A 22,618-nucleotide genomic window follows, 5' to 3' on the forward strand; every position below is an offset into this window, starting at 1 on the left:
ACTTTGAAACAAGTCAGTTAATAGAGAGCTGTAACACTGCCAAAACTATTCAAGTTTCTGATCTGCAAAGGGCATGTGCAGCTCTGTAGAATTAGTGCCAAATGATGTAGGCTTTTTTAACCAAATACGGAAATTTCTCAATTAAAAGTTGTAATAGGAGCATGTGTGTCAGACTTTGGTTCGTTAAATGTTTTCTTCACTTCTAAAAAATACAAATATGTTAAATATATTTTACCTGCTGTAGAAAGTTGAAATGCATTGCTGCAGTTATACATTTAGTCAGAAAACAATGGTCTGCTATTATGATAGATTTGTTAAAATTTTAGTAGGACCATGTTGAACACAATGTGGAAAATAGTAGATTTTGTTAGAGGTAACTAGGTCATGTTTGGTTGTCCCCTTCATGCTCCTAGTAGGGCTGGAAAAATCTTGAGGAGGAGAAAAAGTGATAGTCTTGGGTTGTAAGTAGCACATGTATGAACTGCAGGTAAAAGGGGAGGAGGAGGGTAGCCCCAGAGTCTCCATCCCATATTGGGGAGATGGAGTGAGAAGGGGCTCTGCACACACCTCTGCAGCATAGGAGGCTTGCAAAGGTGTAAACTGGCCCATTCATCTCATTCAGATGAGAACATGCCAGTGAAAATACCCCATGGAGATTTACACCTTGAAATACTGTCTCTGAGAAGCTGAACTGCTCCCTTCATCTCAATGGGTGTTCTCCTTTCCCTCCTCTCATCACTGTACCTTTGGCATGTACTAAACATGTCCCAGCTTCTTATGAGTCTCAGCCCCCTGTGCCTATGGCATGCACTGAGATGCCTCCTCCCAGCTTCCAGAACAGGCCCAGTCTATCATGCCTAGTGATGCCTTGCAGGAGTTCAATAAGACTGTCTTAGTAAAGAGAACCAATTCTTCCTGGCCAGGAATCTAGTGTCAGCCTCTCTGGTGTCATTTTTCCATATGATAGCTACTCCCTCCCGTATCAGTCTAGTCTCACACCACCATAGCTGGCTTCATAATACTGCCCACCAGACTGTCCCAGGTTGGACTCGGGCAAGCAAGTAGATGGCTCTGACCTGTTGTATCAAATGCAAAACCTGATATTTTTAAGTGTGAAATTTCATGTATTTTACCAGTTGAGATACACTTGGTGAGTTTGGTTTTAAAAAACTAATTGTATCCAGTATGCTTGTTTCACCAATTTAGAATTCCCCCCCAGATAACCAGCTCTTAAGCACTGCATTGCTATGTCACTGGGGGTCCATGTAGACCATGTTGGATTGCCACTGATTAAACAGAAAAGAGATACTAAATTAACCTCTCACTTGTAGAGGGTGATCCCTCTAGAAGAGGGACGAGATTTATTGACTGCTGCCATAGCTCTAACAGTATGTGACTAGAGGACTTTCTTTTCATTTTCTTTCAATACGGTCTTTCTCATAAGCACTAAATTTACAATTCATATTGTAAAAGCAGTCTGCCAGTATATTCATTGAGGTTGTTGAATCATGATTAACAGACTATGAAAGTCTTCAAATGGTACTGAAATCTTCATTCTGTGGCAAAACGTATCTGTGGAATGGTCTTGCCTCGCTTGTGTTGAAAAGCATCTGCCACATCTCAACCTATGCCTAATGTTTTCTTCCTAGGTTAATATTCTACAAGCCTAACTTTAGTTTTTGTTTTGTTTTCTGTTTATCACTGCAAGTAGTTCTATCTTGCCTGTAAGCTCTATGCTTTTAATATTTGGTAGGCAGTTTTACTCTGAAAAGAATACAGAACAGCTTTGTCTGCACTTAAAAGGAATTGCTTGTTAATGTTTAAATTGAATATCTGAGTCCTTTCTGCATGTGATTTAAGAGTAGTTTAAGGGAATGAGAAGCGGATCAGACCCTTGTTTCTTCAAGAACTCTATTAATCTCTAACAGGATATGGGGAAAATAATTATAAGCAAGCAGGAAAATTATCCAGATAATTGTCATTCTTTTACATTCTTTTTTTCTTTAAGCAGCCATTTTCACAGATTTCAAGGTGATTTTATAAGATAGCTGTAATAAAGAACCAAATGTGCATTTGTCATGTTTTTCATACATAAGTGCTTTATAGTAGCACTTACATTTTAGACGTGCTCAGGGTAATATAAAATATTTTTCTTCTCTCTTTGTAACAGACTTTAATTCACATCTGTTTTGGAGTTGGTTAAAAAATTTAATCTAGAAAACAGTTCTACAGGTAGATCAAAACCAAATATGTTAAGTTGATGCAATCTGTTTTCTATCTGTAAATTATTTTATCTTAGAATGAGGGATGCTGGTAGGTCAAATAATGCAATAATTTAAAGCCTTGTATCATAGAATCTTAGAAGATTAGGGTTGGAAGAGACCTCAGGAGGTCATCTAGTCCGACCCCCTGCTCAAAACAGGACCAATCCCAACCAAATTGAGCCATTGATCCACTACCCGTTGAGCCCGAAAATCTAGTCCACTTTCTATCCACCTTATAGTCCATTAATCCAATCCATACTTTAACTTGCTGGCAAGAATACTGTGGGAGACCATATCAAAAACTTTGCTAATGTCAAGATATATCACGTCCACCACTTTTCCCATATCCACAGAGCCAGTTATCTCATCACAGAAGGCAATCAGGTTGGTCAGGCATGACTTGCTCTTGGTGAATTCATATCGACTGTTCTTGATCACCTTCCTCTCCTCCAAGTGTTTCAAAATGGATTCCTTGAGAACCTGCTCCATAACTTTGGTACAGTTCATTCTGGGTGACATGATTGGATAATGACCTGCTCTCAGTATTTCAATCTGTGGAGCTTTGAAAACCAGTTGAAAAGAGGCTGATTCACTGCAAAGATTGGTCCAAAAATATACCTTATAAAAATCTTTGTACTTGTTACATTAATTAAAACTTGAAGATTAAGAATCTGTCTCTGATAGTGCAGTGATATCTCTTCCTTAATTTCTGCTGTATTTCCCCTGGTAGAGTGACCCAACTGATCTCAGTTTCTCTCTCCGTTACCTTGGTCAGAAAAGTAACTCGTCCATATTGCTCAGACCAACCATTATGTATGTCTGAGTGCAAAGCAGGGAGCACACTTTTTTAGTGCTTTGGTCTTGTCCACTATCTTGTTTTCCATGAAGCTGTGGCAAGAGTCCAAAGCTGTGCTGTTAATAATAGATGAGAAGTGACCAAAATTATGAAAGGATAACCTTTCCATTTAGGGCAAACTGGGTATTGCACGTGTCACTGAAGTCAGAGTAGTCTCCTTTGCTTAGGTCTCTTTTTTCATAGGAAGCTTTCCCTTAGACTGGCTTTCTGCAGCTGTCAAAGGTGATTATGGGGAAAAAGTTTGTAGGCAGCCTCAGAATTCATAAAGGCTCTCTCTGTCTAGAACCAGGGCAGACCTGTTAGAGCAGGGGTGGGCAAACTTTTTGGCCCAAGGGCTGCATCAGGTTTTGTAAATTATATGGAGGGCCGGTTAGGGCAGGGGGTTGTGGCCCAGCCCCCACCTATCTACTCCCCCCTGGGATTTCTGCCTCATCCAACTCCCCCATTCCCTGACGGCCCCCCTGGGACCCTTGCCCATCCAACCACCCCTTCTCCCTGTCCCCTGACCGCCTACTGCTGCCCCATCCAACCCCCCCTCCTTCCTGACTGCTCCCCCCCAGAACCCCTGCCCCCATTCAACCCCCTGTCATCCCCCCGACCCCTATCCACACCCCTGACTACCACCCCGAACTCCTCTGTCCTCTATCCATCCCCCCCTGCTCCCTGCCCCCTTACCACACTCCCTGGAACACTGGTGACTGGCAGTGCTACAGCTGTGCCGCCTGGCTGGAGCCGGGTCACACTGCTGCTGCCACTCAGCACAGACCCCGGGTCAGGCCGGGCTCTGCAGCTGCGCTGCCCCAGGAGTTCACAGCCCCAACCCCCAGAGCGGAGCAAACGAGCTGAGGCTTTCAGGGGAGAGGGAACAGCAGGGGAGGTGTTTGGGGCTAGCCTCCCGGGCCAGGAGCTTGGGGCCAGGCAGGACGGTCCCGCGGGCCGTAGTTTGCCCACCTCTGTGTTAGAGGGTCTAGACTTTTCTTTCCCTGAACCTAAATAAAGAAGAATCCAAAAATCACAAAAAAATCTTTCTATTTTTCCTCATCCTCCAATTTTCCCACAAAGAAGTAGAGCTAGAAGGGGAGAGATGTTAAGGTTGAACGGGAATTCCTGCTGAGATTACATTCTCAGCTTTTAATACTCAAATGAAATCTTACAAATTTCAGAAGGCAAGTTTGCATTTGTTTGAAGAATCCCACACTAGATATAGATTGAAAAGAAGCCAGAGGTGTTCTCAGTAAAGGTCTTTTCCAAGCAACCTATCCTTGCCCCACAATGAACAGATGGAAATCTCTGAGAATTACTTTGAGCCAATAACCAGGACCCTTGTAAGCTTTAGCCGCAGGTTCAACATGGCTCAGTGCAAGGGACTTACCCACCTCTTTACCTCTAAAGAGGAGGGTAAATTTCATATTCACTAAAACAATTCTAGCAGCTATATGTTTCCGATGCCTTCAGATTCTCTTCCAGATTCATAACTTCAGTTCTTCTTCGAGTGATTGTTCACATCCATTACACATTAGGTGTGCGCGCGATGCCTGCACGGACGTCGGAAACTTTTTCCTTCAGCAGCTCCTGTCGGGTCATAGATTCATAGATTCTAGGACTGGAAGGGACCTCGAGAGGTCATCGAGTCCAGTCCCCTGCCCGCATGGCAGGACCAAATACTGCCTAGACCATCCCTGATAGACATTTATCTAACCTACTCTTAAATATCTCCAGAGATGGAGATTCCACAACCTCCCTAGGCAATTTGTTCCAGTGTTTAACCACCCTGACAGTTAGGAACTTTTTCCTAATGTCCAATCTAGACCTCCCTTGCTGCAGTTTAAACCCATTGCTTCTGGTTCTATCCTTAGAGGCTAAGGTGAACAAGTTCTCTCCCTCCTCCTTATGACACCCTTTTATATACCTGAAAACTGCTATCATGTCCCCTCTCAGTCTTCTCTTTTCCAAACTAAACAAACCCAATTCTTTCAGCCTTCCTTCATAGGTCATGTTCTCAAGACCTTTAATCATTCTTGTTGCTCTTCTTTGGACCCTTTCCAGTTTCTCCACATCTTTTTTAAAATGCGGCGCCCAGAACTGGACACAATACTCCAGCTGAGGCCTAACCAGAGCAGAGTAGAGCGGAAGAATGACTTCTCGTGTCTTGCTCACAACACACCTGTTAATGCATCCCAGAATCATGTTTGCTTTTTTTGCAACAGCATCACACTGTTGACTCATATTTAGCTTGTGGTCCACTATAACCCCTAGATCCCTTTCTGCCGTACTCCTTCCTAGACAGTCTTTTCCCATTCTGTATGTGTGAAATTGATTTTTCCTTCCTAAGTGGAGCACTTTGCATTTGTCTTTGTTAAACTTCATCCTGTTTAACTCAGACCATTTCTCCAATTTGTCCAGATCATTTTGAATTATGACCCTGTCCTCCAAAGTAGTTGCAATCCCTCCCAGTTTGGTATCATCCGCAAACTTAATAAGCGTACTTTCTATGCCAATATCTAAGTCGTTGATGAAGATATTGAACAGAGCCGGTCCCAAAACAGACCCCTGCGGTACCCCACTCGTTACGCCTTTCCAGCAGGATTGGGAACCATTAATAACAACTCTCTGAGTACGATTATCCAGCCAGTTATGCACCCACCTTATAGTAGCCCCATCTAGTTTGTATTTGCCTAGTTTATCGATAAGAATATCATGCGAGACCGTATCAAATGCCTTACTAAAGTCTAGGTATACCACATCCACCGCTTCACCCTTATCCACAAGGCTCGTTATCCTATCAAAGAAAGCTATCAGATTGGTTTGACATGATTTGTTCTTCACAAATCCATGCTGGCTATTCCCTATCACCTTACCACCTTCCAAGTGTTGGCAGACGATTTCCTTAATTACTTGCTCCATTATCTTCCCTGGCACAGAAGTTAAACTAACTGGTCTGTAGTTACCTGGGTTGTTTTTATTTCCCTTTTTATAGATGGGCACTATATTTGCCCTTTTCCAGTCTTCTGGAATCTCTCCCGTCTCCCATGACTTTCCAAAGATAATAGCTAGAGGCTCAGATACCTCCTCTATTAGCTCCTTGAGTATTCTAGGATGCATTTCATCAGGCCCGGGTGACTTGCAGGCATCTAACTTTTCTAAGTGATGTTTAACTTGTTCTTTTTTTATTTTATCCGCTAAACCTACCCCCTTCCCATTAGCATTCACTATGTTAGGCATTCCTTCAGACTTCTCGGTGAAGACCGAAACAAAGAAGTCATTAAGCATCTCTGCCATTTCCAAGTTTCCTGTTACTGTTTCTCCCTCTTCACTAAGCAGTGGGCCTACCCTGTCTTTGGTCTTCCTCTTGCTTCTAATGTATTGATAAAAAGTCTTCTTGTTTCCTTTTATTCCCGTAGCTAGTTTGAGCTCATTTTGTGCCTTTGCCTTTCTAATCTTGCCCCTGCATTCCTGTGTTGTTTGCCTATATTCATCCTTTGTAATCTGTCCTAGTTTCCATTTTTTATATGACTCCTTTTTATTTTTTAGATCGTGCAAGATCTCGTGGTTAAGCCACGGTGGTCTTTTGCCACATTTTCTATCTTTCCTAACCAGCGGAATAGCTTGCTTTTGGGCCCTTAATAGTGTCCCTTTGAAAAACTGCCAACTCTCCTCAGTTGTTTTTCCCCTCAGTCTTGATTCCCATGGGACCTTACCTATCAGCTCTCTGAGCTTCCCAAAATCTGCCTTCCTGAAATCCATTGTCTCTATTTTGCTGTTCTCCCTTCTACCCTTCCTTAGAATTGCAAACTCTATGATTTCATGATCACTTTCACCCAGGCTGCCTTCTACTTTCACATTCTCAACGAGTTCCTCCCTATTTGTTAAAATCAAGTCTAGAACAGCTTCCCCCCTAGTAGCTTTTTCAACCTTCTGAAATAAAAAGTTGTCTCCAATGCAGTCCAAGAATTTGTTGGATAGTCTGTTCCCCGCTGTGTTATTTTCCCAACATATATCCGGATAGTTGAAGTCCCCCATCACCACCAAATCTTGGGCTTTAGATGATTTTGTTAGTTGCTTGAAAAAAGCCTCATCCACCTCTTCCACCTGGTTAGGTGGCCTGTAGTAGACGCCTAGCATGACATCTCCCTTGTTTTTTGCCCCTTTAAGCCTAACCCAGAGACTCTCAACACTTCCGTCTCCTATGTCCATCTCTACCTCAGTCCAAGTGTGTACATTTTTAATATATAAGGCAACACCTCCTCCCTTTTTCCCCTGTCTATCCTTCCTGAGCAAGCTGTACCCATCCACACCAACATTCCAATCATGTGTATTATCCCACCAAGTTTCAGTGATGCCAACAATGTCATAGTTGTATTTATTTATTAGCACTTCCAGTTCTTCCTGCTTATTCCCCATACTTCTCGCATTTGTATATAGGCATCTAAGATACTGGTTTGATCTTTCCTCCCAGTTTTTTCCTGACTCTCCTTTCTCTCTGCCAATATAGCCCACACTCCCTCTTGTTTCCGACTCATTTCCCCGGTCTCCATGTTCCCCACTTACCTGTGGGCTTTGCTCACCTGTCCCCGTCGAACCTAGTTTAAAGCCCTCCTCACTAGGTTAGCCAGTCTGTGTCCGAATAGGGTCTTCCCTCTCCTCGAAAGGTGAACGCCATCTCTGCCTAGCAGTCCTTCCTCGAATAGCATCCCGTGGTCTAGGAAGCCAAAGCCCTCCTGGCAACACCATCTTCGCAGCCAGGCATTCACCTCCATGATGCATCTGTCTCTGCCCGGGCCCCTACCTTTAACAGGAAGAATTGAAGAGAATACCACCTGTGCTCCAAACTCCTTCACCCGTGCTCCCAGAGCCCTGTAGTCACTCTTGATCCGCTCAGTGTCACACCGCGCAGTATCATTTGTGCCCACATGGATGAGTAGCATGGGGTAGTAGTCAGAGGGCCGGATAATCCTCGACAATGCCTCCGTAACGTCTCGGATACGGGCCCCCGGCAGGCAGCATACCTCCCGAGATGAAATGTCAGGGCGACAGATGGGCGCCTCCGTCCCCCTCAGCAGAGAGTCTCCGACCACCACTACCCTACGTTTCCTATTCGCAGTGGTGGCAGCAGACTCTCCAGCCTTAGGGGTACGAGGCTTCTCCTCCTTTACTGTAGGGAGTGATTCCTTCTTTCCTGTATCAAGAAGAGCATAACGGTTACCTATAACCACGGCAGGAGGGTTCGGAGCAAGGGTGGAGCACTGCCTGCTGCCAGAAGTAACCAGCTGCCAGCGTCCACCCTGAGCCATCTCCTCCTCCACCAGTGGTGTATCAGCAGTCCTGTGTACTGGGACAGCTACCTCAGCTGTCTCCACATGGACACTGTCGAGGAATTGCTCGTGGATACGGATGCTCCTCAACCTAGCCACCTCCTCCTGTAGCTCTCCCACCTGCTGCCTGAGAGATTCCACCAGCAGGCACCTTTCACATTGGATGGTCCCCCCCAGCCTGGATATCAGTAAGTGGAAATTGCAAGTTACAGTCTTTGCAAAACCACACCAGGATCTGGGTAGAGGCATCCATGCTTAGGCACTCTGTCTGGCTACAGGCACAGGTGGAGGAGACAGTAGCAGTGCTGGCACAGGTGTTGCGGGTCTTCCTAACCATCGTAAGCCTCCCTCTGTCAAACTCCCGTCTGCAGCCCCCTGTCAGCTGAAAGGGTTGTTTAAGCAAACAGTTAGAATGTAGTTGCTTTATAGGTATTAAGGGGAATCAAGAGAAAACAGATGGAACCGGCAAGGGACCCTCGCCCCCTTCCTGCTCCCTTCCAAACTCCCTTGCGAAACTCCCTGTTAGCAGCCCCTGTTCGCAAAGCTCCCTGGTCGCTTGTGCGCTGCCCCGCTCTAGCGTGTATATATATCTCCCTGCGGGCCCGACCCTCCCTCAGTTCCTTCTTACCGTCCGTGGCGGCGTTGGAACAACTCTCTCTCGTCTGAGAGTGTCCCTTAGCGTTAGTAGTTAGTGTTAATCTTAGCAGTTATCAGTTCTTTAGTAGTAGTTAAGCTCCTTTGTTTTAGGTGTTTGGTCAATCCTGACACCGGCCCTGGGTGGCGGTGCATGCCGCATGCCCAAGGCTTGTGCCATGTGCCACAAGCCTATGCTGATAAGCGATCCCCACGACACGTGTCTCCGTTGCCTGGGGGAAGCACACCAAAAAGAGCGCTGCAAGATCTGTAAGGCCTTCAAGCCCAGGACTAAGAAAGAGAGAGACTTTCGCCTTAAGCAGCTGCTCATGGAGGCTGCATTACAGCCATCCACTTCGGCGGCACCGTCAACCTCGGTGCGGAGTGCCCCGGCATCGGTTCGTGATCCAACACCGGTGGGGCACCCTAAGCCTATGGCACCGGTCGTCTTCACCGGCAAAATCGAAGGGCCAACCCAAGGCCCGAGGACACTCCCCACATAAGAGGGTAGTGCCCGCGAAGAACTTGAGTGCGCCTAAGGGCGTTGCGGCCCCAGCACAGATCCCGGTGCCAGTGGCTCCGGCGCCGAAAGGCCCATCGAGCCCCAGGATAGCGTATCCAGTGAGGAGGAAGGGCTGGAGGAGCTTTTGGAACAGCCCTCCACCCCGGACACGTTTGAGGCAGCAAAGGACCTCATCGAATTGTCGGCTGGGGGCCCCCTTCAAGCTAAAGACAATCCGCTGAGACTGCCATCCAGAGGCAAGCCGGCAATGGTGCACCCATCATGGTCACCATCTCGGCACCGATCCCGGTCGAGCTCCGCCTTGGTGGACTCCCGGCTACCCTCCGCGCAGAGAGCCACACAGCCGTTGGGCCCCAATAAGCGCCCGGCACCGACCCAGCAGCCCTACTCGAGTAGGCACCTGCGATCCCCAAGACCGACCACTCACAGTCGTTCCCGGTCCCGAGTCACCGGTCCCGATCCAGGTCCAGGTCGGCAAGATGCTACTCCCGGTCACGGAGGCACTACTCTCCGACCCCGGACTGTCACCGTCCCACGGTACCGCCGTGGCCTTCCAGGTCACTGTCCGTGGTTTCTGAGGCAGACTCGGACCAGTCCAGCAGATATACCCACAGGGCACCGGCCAGTAGGGAACACGAAGCTGCTTGGCACCCACAATGGGGCCAGCCAGGACAATGTCCATTCTGGACCCCTTGGGCCTACCACCAGCAAGGCCCCCCGTCCAGGACCTCGAGATCTGGCCCCTCGGGACACCGGTCCCGCTCTCCTCAGGGGCGCCCCTCCTCTCGCAAGGAGGCCACAGTCTCCAGACCACCGGAGCGAGAAAGAGCCAACTCGGCACCGAGCCCGGCACCGTCTCAGGCCCACATCATAGGGCAGACTCCAGATGAGTGCCCAGTCGGTGAGGAGTTGCAGGAAGAGGAAGACGCACAAAAGGCCCTAACCTCTTCCTCCTCACCAGATGAAGCTGTGGCAGGCACGACAGTGTCCACCCCTCCCCCAATTGACCATCGGGCGCACCAGGAACTGCTCCACCAAGTAGCCCTCAATCTGGGGTTGCAGGCGGAGGAGACGGTAGAGCAGGAGGACATCCTATGGTTGACATCCTAAGCCCGGAGGGCCCCTCCAGGATCACGCTCCTGCTCATAAAAACGGTACAGTCCAACTATAAAACAGTATGGCAAACACCGGCCTCCAGTGCACCAACTGCGAAAGGCGTGGAGAGGAAATACTTCACCCCCTCTAAGGGGTTTGACTTCCTCTTCTCTCACCCAACACTGTTCGCTGGTCGTCTCTGCGGTCAACGAACGAGAGCGACATGGCCAGCAAGCCCTGGCCCCCAAGGCCAAGGAGGCAAAACGCTTGGACTTATTTGGGAGGAAGGTCTACTTGTCCAGGGGCCTCCAGTTGAGGATCGCTAACCAACAAGCGATTCTGAACAGAGACAACTTCAATTCTTGGGCATCAGTCTCCAAGTTTAAGGGTTCACAACCCGAGTTTGCGGCCATAGTGGACGAAGGGAAGGCAGTAGCCAAAACCTCTCTGCAGGCCTCCCTTGACTCCGCGGATGCAGCTGCCAGGACAATCGCGTCAGGAGTAGTGATGAGGCGCTTGGCATGGCTACAGGCTTCCAGCCTTCCCCCAGAGGTGCAAAACACCTTGCAAGACCTTCCGTTGGAGGGGTCAGGCTTGTTTTCGGACCAGACGGATGCCAGACTACGTAGCCTCAAAGACTCTCGAGCAACCCTCAAGTCATTGGGCATGCACACCCCAGTGACACAGAGGAACCCCTTTAAGCCCCAACTACCACAGAGGCAATACCACCCTCGTCCTAGACAGGAACCGTACCGCAGAAGGGGCAGGGATAACAGGCGTTGACGTAACATGCCTAACCAGGGCCAAAACCACGGCCAAGGCAAGCCGCAGCCAGGAAATAAGCAAGGGTTTTGAAGCTGCGATCGAGGACAGCGTACCGACCCTTATACCGGATCCCCCTCTATGTTTCAGGGACCGCCTGTTCCATTTTTACCATGCTTGGTTCCGTATAACATCGGACCGCTGGGTCCTGCGCATGGTGGAGGCGGGTTACACCCTTCAGTTCTCCTCACCCCCTCCCTCCTGCCCCCCATCCTCGTGCGGGCCCTCCTCAAAGTAGGAGCAGTGGAAGAGGTCCCTCCGGATGTAAGGGGGAAAGGGTTTTACTCCAGATATTTCCTCATTCCCAAAGCAAAAGGCGGCCTCCGTCCCATTTTGGATCTACGCAGACTAAACAAATTTTTGGTCAAGGCACGTTTTCGTATGGTCTCCCTTGGCGCTATTATCCCATCCCTGGATCCGGAGGATTGGTACGCTGCCCTCGATATGAAAGATGCATACTTCCACATTGCCATCCGCCGGCCCACCGACGGTTCCTGCGCTTCACCATCAACTGACACCATTTCCAATTTACAGTCTTGCCCTTCGGCCTAGCAATGGCCCCGCGAGTGTTCACGAAATGCATGTCCATGGTGGCAGCCTTTCTTCGAAAAGAAAGATGCAGGTATACCCGTACTTGGACGACTGGCTCCTTGCGGACAGGTCAGAGGACGAGGTCCGCTCCCATGTGACACTGGCATTACAGGTGTTCCGCAAGCTCGGTCTACTGGTCAATGTACCCAAGTCCTCACTGATCCCCACGCAGAGACTGGATTTCATAGGAGCAGTCCTGGACTCGGGGCGGCATAGGCAAGTCTTCCAGTGTCACGGTTCTTGGCCATTCAGAGGATCGTAAGCTCCATCCAACAATTCCCCACAACCACGGCCAGATGCTGCATGCAACTCTTGAGGCACATGGCGGCTTGCACACATGTCGTCAGACATGCCCGCCTAAGACTCAGGCCATTACAGTTGTGACTGGCCCAAACGTATCGCCCTAACAGAGACCCCTTAGACCTAGTAGTGACAATCCCAGCTCGGGTGTCGAACTCCCTCCGCTGGTGGCTCGATCAGCAGCAGGTTTGCGAAGGGGTCCCTTTCGCCACCCCGCAACCCACTCTGACGTTAGTAACAGATGCGTCGGACCTGGGCTGGGGGGCGCACCTTGGGGACCTGCGGACCCAGGGCTTATGGTCCAGGAAAGAAAAGTTGCTTCACATCAATTTGAAGGAGTTAAGGGCAGTTCGCCTTGCCTGCCAGACCTTTCATGCTACCATAGAAGGCCACAGTGTGTTAGTTCTGACGGCCATGTTCTACATAAACAAGCAGGGCAGGTCCCGATCCTCTCCCCTCTGTCACGAGGCGCTCCTCCTATGGGATTTCTGTATAGACCATTCAGTCCACCTACAGGCAGCATATCTCCCAGGGGTCCAAAACGGGTTAGCAGACCACCTCAGCCGGTCCTACCACATGGACGAATGGACTCTGAGAGAGGACGTCCTGCATTCAATCTTCCAGAGGTGGGGATTTCCCCAGGTGGATCTCTTCGGCACCAAGGACAACAGCCAATGCCCTCAGTTTTGTGCATTCCAGAACCTCAGCCCAGCTCAGTGGCAGATGCCTTCGCGATTCCGTGGGGCGGGAGCCTGAGGTATGCCTTCCCGCCATTCCTGCTCATCCACAGGGTCGTGCTCAAGACCCGCAGGGACAAGGCGACAGTCATCCTCATCGCACCGGCGTGGCCATGCCAACATTGGTTCACGACCCTGCTGGAACTGTCTGTGACCGCCCCGATCGCCCTCCTCCTCTATCGCGACCTCATCACGCAGGACCGGGGTCGCCTACTCCACCCGAACCTACCGTCGCTACATCTCACGGCGTGGTATCTCTGGCTAAACGATACGGAGCACAGGTGCTCCCACCAGGTCCAGCAAATTCTTCTTGGTAGTAGGAAGCCCTCCACAAGAGCGACCTACCTTGCCAAATGGAAGAGGTTCTCCCACTGGTGTGAGTCTCATCACATACAGTCTCTGCAGGCCTCCGTCCCATCAATACTGGACTACTTGCTGCACCTCAAGCATCAAGGGCTTGCCCCCACCTCATTTAAAGTGCATCTGGTTGTCATATCGGCGTTCCACCCCGGAGAGTTGCGGGTTTCGGTGTTCTCCAACCCCACAGTAGTCTGATTCCTCAAGGGGCTGGAGAGGGTGTTTTGCTACTCCTGCCCGCCGGTCCCAGCATGGAATTTTAACCTGGTCCTAACTAAACTCACGGGGCCGCCCTTTGAACCCCTAGCCTCTTGCTCCCTCATGCACCTCTCATGGAAGGTAGCGTTTCTAGTGGCCATCACATCGGCTAGGAGGGTATAGGAATTGAGAGCCCTAACTTCGGAACCTCCTTATACAGTTTTTTATAAGGATAAGGTGCAACCGAGGCTGCACCCCAAATTCCTTCCTAAGGTGGTCACGCAATTTCATATGGGACAGGACATTTGTTTACCAGTGTTCTTCCCTAAGCCCCATACAGACCCAAGCCACCGCAGCCTGCATACCCTTGATGTCCGTAGAGCCTTGGCATTCTATCTGGAACGGACCAGACCATTCCGCAAGTCGACGCAACTGTTCATTGCCATTGCGGAGAGAATGAAAGGCCAGCCTATCTCGGCGCAACGCTTGTCAGCATGGATTGTGCTTTGCATACGCACATGCTATGAGCTCGCCAACGTACCAGACCTGGAGATCAGGGCTCATTCGACTAGGGCCCAAGCGTCTTTGGCGGCTTTCTTGGCGCAGGTTCCACTCCAGGAAATCTGTAAAGCGGCCACCTGGTCGTTGGTGCATATGTTCACAGCCCACTACGCGATCCATCATCAGACCAGAGAGGACGCGGTGGTCGGCAGGGCTATGCTTCGATCAATTGTTCCTTGACTCCTACCCTCCTCCAGTGGTAAGCTTGTGAGTCACCTAATGTGTAATGGACGTGAACAATCACTCGAAGAAGAAAAACCGGTTACCTACCTTCTGTAACTGTTGTTCTTCGAGATGTGTTGTTCACGTCCATTACACTTCCCACCCTCCTTCCCCTCTGTCGGAGTCACCGGCAAAAAGGAACCAAGGGAGGGTCAGGCCCTCAGGGATATATATACGCTAGAGCGGGGTGCTGCTCTGGCAGGAGGGAGGGACTCTGCCAGCCCGACGGGAGCCGCTGAGGGGAAAAGTTTCCGACGTCCATGCACGCGACACGCGCACACCTAATGTGTAATGGACGTGAACAACACATCTCGAAGAACAACAGTTACAGAAGGTAGGTAACCGTTTTTTATCAGGTGCTACATATAGCTGCATTTCTAGAAAGCCAAACAGTGCAGAGTGGGAAGATAGTATTTCAGTGGAATAAAAATAACTTGTTAGTAACTATATCCTTGTTTGATAACACCTTGGCCTTTAGCTTCAGGATGCTTAGCACAGGATACTCTTATTACTTCATAAACAGGAAGCATTTTCCAGTTACCTAAATGATCAATTGTGATACAAGTTGATTATTATCACTCAGGTATCTGTCAAATGCTTGCTTGACTGTCAGCAAAATTATTGTGCTTCACATTTGGAACCTAAAATGAAAAGTTATAGAAACAATTGCATAATTACACTAGCATTTGTTAAGTAAACTGGTAACTAGCCAAAACTTAAGTTGCAAGGATCTTCAACACTTTTGATTTGTATAAAACTATTTACTGGAATTGCTGTATGGTATCTACTGTAATGAAAGTGTACACTATTTGAATAGACAGACTATAGTTTTAGGGAGCAAGTACACACATGAGCTGAGGGTAACTTTCAGAGACTGACTTGGAGTAAACTTGTTAGTTACATACCCTCAAACCCCAGAATGGTTTATGTGAAAGGTATGTTTTATGAAGTCTAAAACAAATTTCTTCAGAGACATTAAAGTCTGAAAAGCAATCATGAAATCAAAGCATGTCTTATTTTGTCAGTATATATGTGCTTTAATAAAAGGAGTGAGTCAAAAACTACGTAGAACAAATTATCTATTTGATTTTACTGTTACTGAAAAGCTTGCAGTTTATTCATCGTTTTTGTCAAGTGAATGGATTTTGTAGTCTCACTGCTCTTTAGAGCTTCTGCACTGATAGCCTGATTTAGTTACCTGAAGTGTATTTTAAGAACCTTTGCTATGTTGTCCTAGAGATGTAAAATTCAAATAAGAATATTAGATTATATTATAATACTGAATCAAAAGTGATGTATATATTTGTATGCTTCTAAAATACAGTACATTTTCTTTATAGTAAACAGATAGGAAATACAGGACCCAGATAGGACTGCTCATGATGATCTAATGAAAATAATTTCAGCATTTGAGGGTTGCGGATTGGTGTTGTGTGTTCCCTTTTTTTCTTTAAGTTGCTTTGATGTTACAAACTTGTAAAAGAAAGGAGCGATGGCTTCGTATCAGTTTCCCATCTGGAAAACAGTGATATTACTTTACTTCACAGGGGTGCTTAGGTTAAATTCTTAATGTTTAGGGCAGGGGTGGCCAACTCCTGGGGCTCCAGAGACACGTGCTCTTCAGAAGTTAATATGCGGCTCCTTGTGTAGGCACCAACTCTGGGGCTGAATCTACAGGCGCCAACTTTCCAATGTGCTGGGGGGTGCTCACTGCTCAACCCCTGGCTCTACCACAGGCCCTGCCCCCACTCCACCCCTTCCTGCCCCCTCCCCTGAGTCTGCCATGCCCTCGCTCCCCCCCACACACACACACACACACTCCCCCGAGCCTCCTGCACACCACGAACCAGTTGATCGGGAGGTGTGGGGAGGGAGGGGGAGGCGCTGATCGGCGGGGCTACCAGTGGGTGGGAGGTGCTGGGATCAGGGTGGGGAGAGCTGAAGGGGGGGGGAGGAGGGCTGCTGACTTATTACTGTGGCTCTTTGGCAGTGTACATTGGTAAATTCTGGCTCTTTCTCAGGCTCAGGTTGGCCACCCCTGATTTACGGTGTGTCCAGACACTACAACAAGCACCAGAGAAAAGTGTATAATTAAATAAAATAAATAAATAAACTACAGAACAAGAGCAAGCTTGTAAGGAGGTGTTGCTTTTCTTATTTCCAGGGAAGACTTAAGTATTGCTTCATAATGATTTTAATGAGGACTTAAGTATGTGAATTCTTTTCACTGCTTTATTTAAATTTGTATTTCTTGTCCAGTCTTCTGTGATATGAAACCTAATAATAATTCTATCTAATAAAACACAGTAAAAACATTCTGAATAGACTTATGTTCGTTTCTCTTGTCTTTTGACAGGCCAGTTGGGATGCCAAAAATGGAAAAAGTTTATCTACATAACCCTAGTTTAGAAGAAACTATTATATTAGTATCAATATCTGCTACAACATCACATTTTCATGCATCATTCTTTCAAAATAGGGTGAGTTACTCTGCTTATTAAAGTTATCCTGTTTTTCTTATGACTGTGAAAACTTGTTTCTCTTCGTAATGAGTAGCTCTTGCTTTAAACAAAATTTCTGGTGGATATCTAAAACTTTATGGATTCTTCAGTTCTTTTGATCTTTACCAAGACTGATAAAACAACTTTTCATTTCTAAAAGGATTTTCAGCAATTAAATATCCAGGCCTGACTGCAGTTGTGATTTGCACACACTTTCCTTTATGAATCCTGGTTTTTCTTCCCAAAGGTTGCCAAGCTATGTCACAACAACCTTCGCTTCAATTGGAGGACCCTAGGAAGCTGCTTTTCCTGTGTTCTTAATAATCACTGATGTTGGCCAGAGGAGAAGCTGAGATGTAGGGTACATGTAGGAATGCACTTTAAAATTTCTAGGCTGTTTCTCAACACTAGTTCTGTCAGTGATTTAAGCTTAGTTTACGCTGTGTGCAGAGGTTTTTACTACTGTCAGTCTAATCCTGTTTAGAACAGAGAGTAACTTTCTAGTATAGGTCTCAAAATAAAGAGCAGAGTTTAGGGTGATGATTTGTTTTTAGTTACAGTACAGTATACTAACTATTGTTTGCAGTGGTGCAAGTAGAATTCATTTCTTACCGGTACGCTGCACTCATGGGAGGGAAACAGAGGGGGGCATGTGACTTCCACATGTGACTCTTCCTTGCCCCAGCCCGGGGCCCCATCCCTTCCCCATGATCCATCTCATGTTACTTGGGGGAGCGAGGGAGGCTCTGTCATCCTCTTGCTGCGCAGGAGACTTCTGAACTGCAGGGCTCTCTGGAACCACAATGGTGAATGGAACAGAACATGGGGCCACTGGACAGCCCCACGCTGGCAACTCCTCTGACATGGCTGTACTGCCCCTCAGCCCTTCCATGCAGATGCATCTCCTGAATCCTGTCTGGGGTCTGTACAGCCTTGCCGGAGGACAGGGCGTGGGGTGGGGCTGGGATGGAGGAACAGTACAGCCGCTCCAGGGGAGCTGCTGGCATTCTGCTCCTTTTGTCGCTGTGGTTCCCTGCTCCTTTTGCTGCTGCGATTCCCAGGAGAGCCCTGCGGTTCAGCCCTGGAGCGGCTGTACCAACCCCAGCCCTGTCCTCCGGTGAAGCTGCTGTACAGATCCCAGCCGGGAGACGCAGCTGCGTGGAAGAACTGGGCGTGGTACAGCCGCACCAGAGGACGCAGCCCCACATTCTGTTCCTCCTGTGTCTTTCCGGTACAGCGTACTGGCTATAAATATCTTACTGGTACGGCGTACCAGACTGTACCGCCCTACTTGCACCATTGATTGTTTGTATACTACTTTCCTTTACATTCTAAACGTTTCTTTCCAGTAAAGTCTTGCTAATTTTGCCATGAAAGGAACCTGCATTGAAATCCTTAGGACTCGTTAAACTAACACTGAAGTATTTTTGTGGGGAGCAACTGAAACTCCTCTGCCTTTAACCTGATCCTTAAGCTCACTAGGTCATTCCTGCTTCCTTTAATGTCAGTCAGTTTACTCTTTTGGCACCTATCAGCAGTTTTTTTGAGGTAATAGTTTCTACAGCCAATTCCAGGATTGTGTGGGGTTTTTAAAGTTTTTAAATACATTTATTATAAGGGAGAAAATTGGAAACAGTAAATAAGCAGACACAACTAGATTAAGATTATGAAAAAGGTAGCCAGCTGTGCTCTAAGGTTAGTTACAGAGAATACTAGCTAAGTCTTACCTTTTAGGAAGTCCCGTGTCAGCTAGTTGCTGTCTGAGGCTCTCTCTTCCCCCTTCGCCCCCTGTGGTCTGTCTAAATTAGGACAGGAACCTGTTACTGACAATGGTTGTCAACTGGTCCCTTCTAGATCTATGTCAACTGATATCAGTACAGTTTGGCTGGTAATGTAGACGGGGTCAAATGGTTTTAAACTCTGACAGAACCTATATCATACTAGGCTTCTAGGATGCTTCTGTGGAGATGCTGAAAACAATTTCTCCCTGTTTACGCTAGCAGCCAAACTGCTGTAAATATCACTTGAGGAGCAGCTGGGGGGAGATTCACTGTTAAATTGTCAATAATGTGAATCACTTTCGGAGAATAATCAGACCCTCTGAATCACAAACTGGCTAGTTCCATTCCTTCTCTTGTAATCCAGAGTGAAGGTCTGAGTCCATGTAGTGTTTTTATAAGTCATACATTATTGTATCCTTTAATCAGATATCAGTCCACAAGTACAGTTGTATTTTAAAGTTCTAACCTATTTGCTTAGATGTTCAGTACAATACTCAGAAGCATCTTTCAATTCACTTAATTTTGAAAGGGTCCAGAGCCGAACTTTCACCCATTTCAAAAGAAGTCTTTGAACCTGTCCAAGAGGTGAGTCCTTTAAGATGGATACAGAAATGCTGTGCATTTGAGAGAGAGAGAGGAAAAAAAAAAAAAACCCTCCAAAAAACAAGTAGCCCAAAAGTTTCTGATATACCTGAAGGATCTTTCAAAAGGTCTTCAGTTCACTTTGTGCTCTTTGAGCTTGCATTTTTCTTGAAGCAGCTGCTATTAGCATGGTTAATGAACACTTCAGATTGGGAATTTGTTTCCTAGCTGAACACGGTTTAGAAAATAAAAATTAATAGAAAATACACATAGAGCCAACATATTGCTATAACAGATACAAGCCAAATTGAATAGCGAGGTCTGAACTGTCACACTGAGATCAGAAATACCTTAATATGTTTACTTCATTCTTTGTAATGTTAAATCCAAAGATCTGATTAATTTTAGTTAAACCATTCTACCTCTTGTAAACCTGATGTACAGTACTCTTGATAGAGTGGATGTGTCTGCCTCGAGTATGACAAATTTACAGGGGGTTGTACTTGTTACTAACCCATCAGAGCAGTTTTTTCCAAGGCCTGTGAAGCAGATGAGACAGGCATTGGGCTCTCAGCCAAGAAATTTGAAGAGGGCTAGCACCTGTGTGCGCTTTGTTGTTTGTTTTTGTCTCGTTGTGTTCAGAAAACTAACAGCTTGGGTCCTTAACCATGAGATGTCCTTTCTCAGTGTTGAGACTTATGATATTTTAATAGTCAATAAATCAAGGTATAGAAAAAATTTATTTTTAAATTTACTATATCAAGTAGCTTTGAATATGAGTGAGATTTGAGAATGTGGTAGGGAAACAGTTCATTATCCTGAATTTACAAGTAGGTAATTCCAGTCTTTATCTGGCCAAATAAATTTCTCATTCGTCTTGCTTCATTTCTCAGTGAAATGGCAATTCATTTTTATTATTTAAAGGACACTGTCAAGATTGGTTTACCATTCTGTCCCCCCCCCCCCCCCATTAAATTTTGTAGAAATTCCTTCCGTTTAAAAACTTATCAAAGTATCACAATACAGCAGAATAAACATAGTTTGGGCAGACAAAGATGAAAAAAACTTGGCACGTGTAATGCTTAATGTGAGTTTTTCAAAACAAATGTTGTATTGCTGTTTCTTAAAAGTGATGGATGAGATGAAGAGGACAGAAGGAAAAGTGGGAATAGAGTTTACTTTTTCTCCATTTAAAGATAATGATCATTGACACTTTTTAAAAATTTTAATAAGTCAGTGAAGTGATGCGTGGTGAGAGTTGATGCACTGATGTTTCACCACCAAAGTGGCAAAACTGGATAAATAAGAAAGTGCCTTTTGATAATCAGTGCCCAAACCCTGTACTGTAATCTTTAATGTTACGGAATGTTTTGGTTCTAAGTGTTGATATGATTATTCAGGATTTAAGTTCCTGATTTAAGGTTGAAGTTTGTAATATCATACTGTGTGGACACTGAGATTCAACTTCCTTTGCCTATTAAAGGTAGAATGAATAGGTGATATACAGTATTTTCTCCTTATGAAATTGACTTTGTGTTTTCAAACTAAAATCTTTGAGAAATTTCAGTGACATTTTAGATTATGCTGTTAGAAACCCATAGGAATATATTATTTCTAACTAAGTATACAATAGCTTGAATATTGCTTTGTTCCTCATTAATATTTTTTGCTAATGTTTAAATGTGCAGTTTCAGCTAAACATTCTTTGAACTATATAGCTTTCATTGTGGCTATCTTAAACTGATTTGAAAAAACAAATTACAATGAGGAGAAAATAAGACTGATATTAGAAATGCATTAACTCATTTAGGGTATGTCTACACTGCAAAATTAGGTTGAATTTATAGAAGCCGGTTTTATAGATATCGGTTTTATACAATCGATTGTGTGTGTCCCCACCTAAAATGCTCTAAGTGCATGAAGTCGGCGGACTCGCTAGTACCGAGACTAGCGTCGACTTCCGGAGTGTTGCACTGTGGGTAGCTATCCCACAGTTCCCGCAGTCTCCGCTGCCCATTGGAATTCTGGGTTGAGATCCCAATGCCTGATGATGCAAAACAGTGTCATGGGGGGTTCTGGGTACGTGTCATAGGCCCCTTCCCCTCTGTCAGAGCAACGGCAGACAATCAATTTGCGCCTTTTTACCTGGGTTACCTGTGCAGACAACATACCACGGCAAGCATGGAGCCTGCTCAGCTCACCATCACCATAGGTCATCTGGGTGCTCTCAGACGTGGGGCTGCATTGCTACACAGCAGCAGCCCCTTGCCTTTTGGCAGTAGATGGTGTATTACGACTGGTATCCGTCATTGTCGTATTCCAGCTCAATCAGAGGCACCTGGGCAGACATGCTTTGTCTCCTGGAGACTTAGTCCTGCCGGCAGTCCTATTGAACCGTCTTGACGATGATGGCTAGCAGTTGTAGTACAGTATCTTCTGCCAAGCACCCAGAAGATGCCGAGGGCTATCAGTCATGCTGCACCGTCTGCAGCCAGCTAAAGATGTAAAAAATAGCTGTATTCATTTGCTTCCCCCACCCTCAGTGAAATCAACAGCCTGCTAAACCCAGGGTTTTGAGTTCAATCTTTGGGGGGGGCATTCTGTGTGACAGTTGTTTGTGTTTCTCCCTGATGCACAGTCACCTTTGTTGATTTTAACTCCCGGTACCTGTACGCCATATCGTCTGTCGCCCCTCCCTCCATCAGTTTCGCACCTTTTTTCAGACCAGACGCCATAGCACTGGGATCATGGAGCCCGCTCAGATCACTGCGGCAATTATGAGCACTATGAACACCACGCGCATTGTCCTGGAGTATATGCAGAGCCAGGACATGCCAAAGCAAAACCAGGACCAGCTGAGGAGGCGATTGCAGTGCGGCGACGAGAGCGATGAGGAAATTGACATGGACATAGACCTTTCACAAAGTATGGGCCCCAGCAATGTGCAAATCATGGTGTTAGTGGGGCAGGTTCATGGCGTGGAATACCGATTCTGGGCCCGGGAAACAAGCACAGACTGGTGGGACCTCATCGTGTTGCAGGTGTGGGACGATTCTCAGTGGCTGCGAAACTTTCGCATGCGTAAGGGCACTTTCATGTAACTTTGTGACTTGCTTTCCCCTGCCCTGAAGTGCCAGAATACCAGGATGAGAGCAGCCCTCACAGTTGAGAAGCGAGTGGCGATAGCCCTGTGGAAGCTTGCAACGCCAGACAGCTACTGGTCAGTTGGGAATCAATTTGGAGTGGGCAAATCTACTGTGGGGGCTGCTGTGATCCATGTTGC

At 46.8% G+C, this 22,618-nt stretch overlaps 1 protein-coding gene across 3 annotated transcripts in view; it reads left to right on the forward strand.

The window, feature by feature from the left end:
- The window catches only part of TMEM131 (transmembrane protein 131), a 178,019-nt gene that overhangs the window by 83,878 nt on the left and 71,523 nt on the right, over nt 1-22,618 (forward strand). For all 3 annotated transcript variants that reach the window (XM_054009260.1, XM_054009269.1, XM_054009278.1), the window contains exon 5: nt 16,828-16,951. In XM_054009260.1, the coding sequence (XP_053865235.1) occupies nt 16,828-16,951 (124 nt within the window). The remainder of the gene's footprint in view (nt 1-16,827; nt 16,952-22,618) is intronic.

The sequence above is a fragment of the Malaclemys terrapin genome, chromosome 1 (assembly GCF_027887155.1).
Source record: "Malaclemys terrapin pileata isolate rMalTer1 chromosome 1, rMalTer1.hap1, whole genome shotgun sequence".
NCBI classification, from domain to species: domain Eukaryota; kingdom Metazoa; phylum Chordata; order Testudines; family Emydidae; genus Malaclemys; species Malaclemys terrapin.